This window comes from Vicia villosa, unplaced genomic scaffold, assembly GCF_029867415.1.
Source record: "Vicia villosa cultivar HV-30 ecotype Madison, WI unplaced genomic scaffold, Vvil1.0 ctg.004338F_1_1, whole genome shotgun sequence".
In the NCBI taxonomy this organism is placed as follows: Eukaryota; Viridiplantae; Streptophyta; class Magnoliopsida; order Fabales; family Fabaceae; genus Vicia; species Vicia villosa.
Window position 1 is genome coordinate 152,155 of NW_026706415.1, and position 7,477 is coordinate 159,631.

The 7,477-nt window shown below is 35.1% G+C and overlaps 1 protein-coding gene across 2 annotated transcripts; it reads right to left on the reverse strand.

The window, feature by feature from the left end:
- Positions 1-2,739: 2,739 nt before the first annotated feature.
- LOC131641975 (protein NRT1/ PTR FAMILY 5.10-like) lies at positions 2,740-7,011 on the reverse strand. 2 transcript variants are annotated; one of them, XM_058912261.1, is made up of 4 exons: positions 6,710-7,011; positions 6,408-6,610; positions 5,736-6,280; positions 2,740-3,896 (listed from the first exon to the last, which is right to left on the reverse strand). In XM_058912261.1, exons 1-4 carry the CDS (start codon positions 6,837-6,839, stop codon positions 3,068-3,070), a joined length of 1,707 nt encoding a protein of 568 aa, XP_058768244.1. In that variant the 5' UTR covers positions 6,840-7,011; the 3' UTR covers positions 2,740-3,067. The 2 variants fall into 2 exon arrangements, with proteins under 2 accessions (XP_058768244.1, XP_058768243.1); XM_058912260.1 differs by having other exon boundaries at positions 2,745-3,896; positions 6,408-6,625.
- Positions 7,012-7,477: the final 466 nt, after the last annotated feature.

Sequence of the window (7,477 nt, forward strand, 5' to 3'; positions counted from 1 at the left end):
CCCGATGATAACGTCGTCTTTGGGATTTTTTGGGGTATACATAAGCCCCATGATCATGAGACCCCATGGGCCGAAGTGTTTAATAAAGAAACCCCTAAAATCCTACGAACGACTAATGTAGTAGACGTATCTCCATCCAATGGACAGACAGTGTTTAACGTGTGTCAGTGTGGGTTTTCAAATATCATGATGGGTGCGCATCCCATCGTACCTTTACGCCTTACTTAACAATGATGGTCTTTTATTAGGAATATGTTGTCATTATGGCATTCTTCTCTAACAGTTCCTCATTGGTTGATATTTAAAGGTCCGCAATCACCATTCTTTTGCTATTTTCACTCAAAAAGTTCTGCTTGAAGTTCAAGAGTTCATCTTCATTTATATGCTATCGTCTCCCCCTTTTTATTCAGTTAAACTTCTTCTCCCTTTTTATTTTTCAATCATGGTGCTTATAGGAGAGTGCGATGATTCGGGGAATGCGCGAGTTCCCCGAAATGCCCAAGAAAAGAGTGAACTCTGAGCACAATGCATGAAATATTGTGAGGGTCATTTGGGACAAGCCGAATTTTACCAAATAATTGGGAGGTTTATGGTGACATTTACGCGTCTCTTAGCGATTCTCACTCAGAATCTGACTCATCAGGTTCTGCAGAAGTTCTAATGGAGATGGACGGGTCTTTTGTTGATTCAAAAGTTCTAAGCTACACACGTAGCACCATTAACCACAATGATATTGGTAAGCTTCGCTCGAGTAAGGGGTAAAGTTGGCATTTGGGAGAAGAATGAGGATAAAATGGAGAGTTAGAGGAGTAAGTGAGGGTAGAATGGGGAAAGCTCAATTTGGAAGTTGGATTTTTTTTAATAAATAGAAGAGTTAGGGATTAGAAGATATTTTTGTCAATACGTGAAAAGTTAGAAGAGAAGAGAGAAAGGCTAAGGCAAGAGGAAGGAGAAGAAAAGCTTAGGAGAAATCAAGGATTCTTTCATCTTTGCTAGAATAATGAGGTAAGGGTGGGAATCCGGTTCAATAATAGGGGTATGGATTGATGGGTAGAATAAGATTTAAGTTTCTTTTAAATTGATGATGATTGTTGATGTTTGATGAATAAAATTATGTTTTTCTTTATTGTGTTCATGTATATTCCCCATTGATGAGTTTTGAAGGTTTTAGGGATGAATACAATATGTGTAAGTTCTTAAGTCTAATTGTTGAATTGATGATAATTGATGGATGCATGATGAAATTAGGATAGCAATTTAATTCACTATGTTAGGAACCTGAAAAATAAGGTAATTAGATGTTAGGGTATGTTTGAAAGAATAAGAATTGGAACCATAATGATACATAATAGTAAAATAGGAATTTTAGGAAAAAATTGTAGGACCAGTCGATTGTCCTAGTAGACTAATCGATTGGCTTTCCTTCCAAAAGCGTGAACAGAATAACAGAACAATCGATTGTTCTGCAACATCAATCTATTGATTTGCCAAGTATTTCGATCATAACTTTTAAACCGTAAGTCCAAATGAAATTCTATTTGAAGCATTGGAAAGCTGACGCGATTTCCTATTTAGTGGTAGTATACCCAGAAGCTGAATGTGTCAATGATTTGATTAGAATTATATGTTTGGTTAATGAATCGTTGTATTGTGTGTTAATATTATGATGATAATGTTGACGATGTTATTATGATGATGTTGTTAATGATGTTGCATGTCCAATTATATGCATGCTATGTTGATGGTGATTATGTTATCGGTGGCATACACGGTCATAAGAGGGGCCAATGTGTATAGGGATGTCAGTTTGGACCTATTAATGGGGATCCCCGTGGGGAACGCCCCGTTTGAGGCCCCAAAGATGGGGAATTTTCCCTCGCGGGGACGGGGATGGGGAGAAAAATTCCCCCGAGAGCACTTCGGGGACGGGGACGGGAATACATCCCCCGCCCCGCGGGGACCCCGCCCCGCATATTATTTTAATTTAATATATATTTTAAAAAGTATTATAATTCATGTTGTTGAATTTTATAGCATTTTATAGAAATTTATAAAAAAAAATATTATTATTTTGTGCCCCATTAGTATTTTTAATAAAAAATAATAACGGTCAAATACTAATATTTTTTTAATAACATAATAAATATGTGAATTCGCTGTGCTTTTTATTTTCATAGAAAATATATACATTTAAAAAACTAAAATATTAATAAATAAATGTAGGATCTACGGGGATCCCCGCGGGGAACGGGGATCCGCGGGGAATGGGGATGGGGATAGAAATTCCCCCGTGACGGGGATCGGGGACGGGGATGGGGAATGAATTTGATGGCGGGGAATTTGATGGGGAAGTGTCCCCCGCCCCCGCCCCGCCCCATTGACATCCCTAAATGTGTATGTGTTGTTGTTGCATGATTGAGAGTACATGCATTCATGTTGTCTGAACTTCTTTTCTTTATGATGAGCATCGATCCTATGGTGATGGTTCAAGTGCGACTAGCTAATTCTTATGTGGAAGAATTAGTGAAGTGTTGCCAATGGTGATGGTTGCGATTTTGATGTACTCCGGTTCCAAGAGGGAATCAATCCTATGGTGGGGATCATGGAGCGAAATGAACCTAAGTGTTCATAATTTGATACCACATGTATGATGAGTTAGTTGTTGAGCACATTTGCATTTGTGTTGCATTTGATGATTGTTTTGAGTGTTATGACTTGTAGATGAAAATACTTATATGTTGATGTTGTTATAATTGATATGTGATGTTAGTTAGTTAATCTGCTTCCGATTGTTTTTCACCTCTAATCAATTTATACTTTTTAATTATAAAAAAAAAATTGGACATGAATGAAAAAACATAACACCAAAAACAAATTTCTTAATGAAACTTTGAACCTAACAATTGCAAGTTAAAAAGATGGAGTGATTTTTTTCCTCACAGGAGTACATGATATTATTAAAAGTTGACCAATCATATTATTATTAAACCTTACTTCACTACCATGCATATCAAACTACCATCAATACAAATATGACATAATAAATAAATAAACAAATAAATAAAAACTAACGAGTGACTATCTTGATGATACCTTTGTGATTATAAATGTAAGATTTTGAAAAATAAATGAACAAAGTAAACCCCACCAAACTTAATCCAGAAAGTAGCCAATAAAAATAATCAAGATGTGCCTTATTGATATTGTCAGAGAACCAACTTTCATGACCATCTTTGCTACTAAGATTTTCAATCATAGAAATCAGAAAGCTACTAAGAAAGCTTCCAACACCAACAATACTCAAATAGAGTGCAAGTCCCATGCTTCTTAGTTCATTTGGAACTTGATCATAGAAAAACTCTTGAAGACCAACCATAGTAAAAACCTCAGAAACACCAAACAAAAAATATTGAGGAATCAACCACCATATACTCATTGGAACAGTTGCATCAGGATCATCAACAAGACCATACTCTTTTGCTAGTTTTAATCTTTTAATCTCAACAAATGCTGCAAATACCACTATGAATATGGATATAAAAATTCCGGTTCCGATCCTTTGAAGCATTGTGATGCCTGATGGTTTTCCTGTGATAGCTCGTGCTATTGGCACAAAAATGCGATCGTAGATAGGGCTGAAGAGAACAACGGCGAGACTGTTAATCGTTTGAAGTGAAGCTGGGGGTATATCGAAACCGGGAAATATTGTTCTCTCCATAGATTTCCCTTGCTTGGTGAAGAATGTGAAAACTTGAGCAAAGACAATACCATAAACCAAACATGTAGTCCAAATTGGAACCAACCTTAGTATTGCCTTTGCTTCTTCAACCTCGCTAATGCTACAGTTGTTTTCTTCTTTAGATCCTTTTGGTGTTAACAATGCCTTGTTGAGGAAGCTGCCAATGTAGAAAAATACAAGCTAAGTCAAAAGATAATGAGTTGTCGACATCAACTTTCTATTTAGCAAAATGATTAGAATGCTAAAGCATCCATCACATGTAAGTGTTGACATCACAACTATATTGACACCCTAATACCACCATTGCAACACCCTAATGAATATATTAAAATAAAAATGATAAAAATAGAGCTTGGGAGGAAATGAGAACAAACAAGTGTCTCATTGAAAGTTTTATCGAAAAAATCCAGCGGGATAAACTCACGACAAAGGAAATAAGAGTGAAGTTTAATACATAGAGAAAAATAAAGATAAAGCTCATAAAAATGTCTACACATACTGCATAGTTAGGACAACCAAGAGTGACAACATGAGTGTTGCAGTTAACCCAAGAGACAATAGGCGGATGCCAGATGACCCTTTAGAAGTAGAAAGACTACTAGAGCAGACTGTCAGGCTACATTATATTGGTAAAATCTAGATTTATTTCTAACGTACCAAATAGTAAAATGACATAAATAATAGCAGCAAGAATGATAACTTTACAATGAGGTGACCAATTTCTGTTGCAAAGATACTAAATAACATTGAAGCTGGATAAGTCGATCTTCAAATTCAACAAAGAGTAAACCAGGAAAGGCATATAGATTAGCATACCATGAATAACAATTATCATTAATTGCAATATGCCTGCAATGGATCGTAAAGGCTTTCTAGGCAAAAATTGTTTTAATCTTGGACAAAAACCAAATTAGGCTAGCACTATTAAGATAGATAACCAATCAAAATATCAAAAGCCTTTTTAATATCAATCTTAAGAACCAAATTAATCAACATTGAACTTTCCTTGAATGAAACCTCTTTGATTAGAAGATATAGTGTTGGGCACAATCTTAACCAGCCTATCTGCAAGGATCTTGGTAATTGCCTTGAATTTGATGTTTTCGGGATAGATCTCAACTTTATCTACTCATGGACATTATTATAATTCATTCTAGGTAAAATCACACCAGTTTTGAAAAAATGCAAGCTGGCTAGGAAAAGGTCTTGGTCAACAATCTATCAATATTGTTGAAAGAAGAAAACACCAAATCTATCAGGACCTGGTGCGTCGCAAAAACAGAAGCATGGACTTCATCAATAGAAGGATCAGATATAAGAGCATCTCCTCAATCAAGCCATTGTATATAGGGATGTTTTTAGTACTAAAGACAGACTTAAAATGTTGAACATGATTTTCAATTTCAGCAGACTCGGTAAGGAGTTGGTCACCATCTCTACAAACACTGACCAGCTTTGTATAGTTTCTGATTATATCCATTTTGTGGAAATAGGTTGTGATTCTCTCACCGTCATCATGTCATTTGATTCTAGACTTTTCTCTCCAAAAATCTTAAGCATGAAAACTTAATATAATAACAAAACTTATCGATTTTTGGTCACTCGCCATTTATATACACGCATTAAGACCAATAGTGTTGGCCATGAGAGGGCGTATTGGAAAAAATCAAACTCCTACATAGACTAATGATGATATCTAATTCGAGTTTATAAAGAGTGACAAAATTCACCTTAGAAGTCAGTTTTGTAAGGATGAATTTGAACGATATAAAAACTTAATATGCATCAACAATAATACTTAAGTTTAATGCTACAATTTATTGCTACAATGCACCACATATGAATATAATGCATTTCAGAAAACTCAAAAAGGAACTTTATAATAACAAATAATACAAAAACATGGATGAACTATAGCACATTTATACGCGTTAAGAATGCTACTGACAAAAATGGAAATTGAAAGAAAAGCAGAAATTAGCATTGTATTTCTTACTTGAATTGATCGGAACTTTGATGGTGAAGCATTGCATCACATTCCTCTTCAACATTTATGCTTGGTGAGGTATTTCGCCAATTTCTTATAGCTGCAACGAATACCCGACAGATTCTTAGAAAAGGACTCTTGTCATTACCCTTAATGTTAAACCTATATGTCATCGTTCCAAGCAAGAAAACAATCAAACCAACGATCATCACAACACAAGGGATCCCAAATCCAAGAACCCAACTATAGTTATCTTGTATATAGTTCAATATAAAAAGCGTCGCCGCGCAACCCCCAACCATTGTAAAAAACCACCAATTAAAGAACGAGCTTCTAGCTCTGTGCTCCTTGGGATGTTTTTCGTCAAACTGATCCGCGCCAAAAGCTTGAACACAAGGTTTATGTCCACCTTGTCCAATAGCAACTAGATAGAGCGATACGAAGAATAAGATTACTTGTGAATGTTGGGAGCATAACATGAATTTACTATCAACTTGACATTTAGTTTTGATGACGGAAGGAAGCATAGCTGATAATGCTAACAAGCCAAGTCCCTGTAATTTATATTAAGCCAATGAGTCAAACCAATAGAGTTATCATATATTTATTCTATGAAGCTCGGACTCTGACACAGACACCAGGACACGACTAAGATACTTATAAGATAAGAATTAAACTAACCAAGATATAGATGAGAGAAGCGATTATGATAGTGCGGTATCGTCCGAGAAAAGAATCAGCAACAAAAGCACCTAAGAGAGGAAGAAGAGAAGCGGTTCCAGCCCAGATATTCACATTCTTAGCAGCTGATGCAGTGGTCTGTTTGAGTGGTCCAGTTAGATAAGATATCAAGTTTCCTTGAATTCCATAAAATGACATTCTTTCTGTAACTTCCACACCTATAAACATAAAAATTTCAAACTCAAAAAAAATAAAATAAATAAGTAGATGAATTTGTATGTTATTGTAAGGAAATTGAGTACCTATGATGAACCAAGCGGATCTCCAGTAACCAGATTTGGATCTAACGGCGGGTTGGCCACTGTAGTCAACCGCACCGTCTACAAGATCAGTTAATTCGGGTTCTAACGAAACCTCGTTAGGATTCTCCATTAAACCTACACTGATTACGTCGTGAGCCACAAGAGTCAGGACTGGAGCTACTTATTGATCTCTCCCGCCTTATTAGGGTGGTTGTGTAAGAGTTGTTGAACTCTTTATTTTTTATAATGTGATTTTTTCTATAAAAAAACAAAAGAAATGATGAAGGATGTTTAATAAAGAACAATGAGTATGCAAATTTGTAACATTGTAAGCTTTATATATATTATATATATTATAATAATACATAACGCTATAAACGAGTATCCATTAAACAATTTGAAGTAAATGCTCAAGTACCATCTCTAAAATTAAATATTCATAATGTTCAAACTTATTATGTTAATATTTTTTTTCTTTTTAACTTCACCTATTAATACGCGTGTGTAACTAGTTATAAGCATGTTAAAAAATTAAATAAGTCAAAGAAAAAATGATTTTGGCGTTGGTGTTAGTGGTTACTACGAATATTATTGTTAGTGTTTTCAATGTTTTAGTCGTTGTAACTGGTTAGAGATTTTATGTAACCGACTACAGGTTCGAGATTCATTTTTTTTGTCATTTGCCTTATGTAACTTGTTTCTCAATCCACTTGTAATTGTTGTAGAAATGCCTCGGAGATATCTTTATCAATGAGAATGAAAATATTC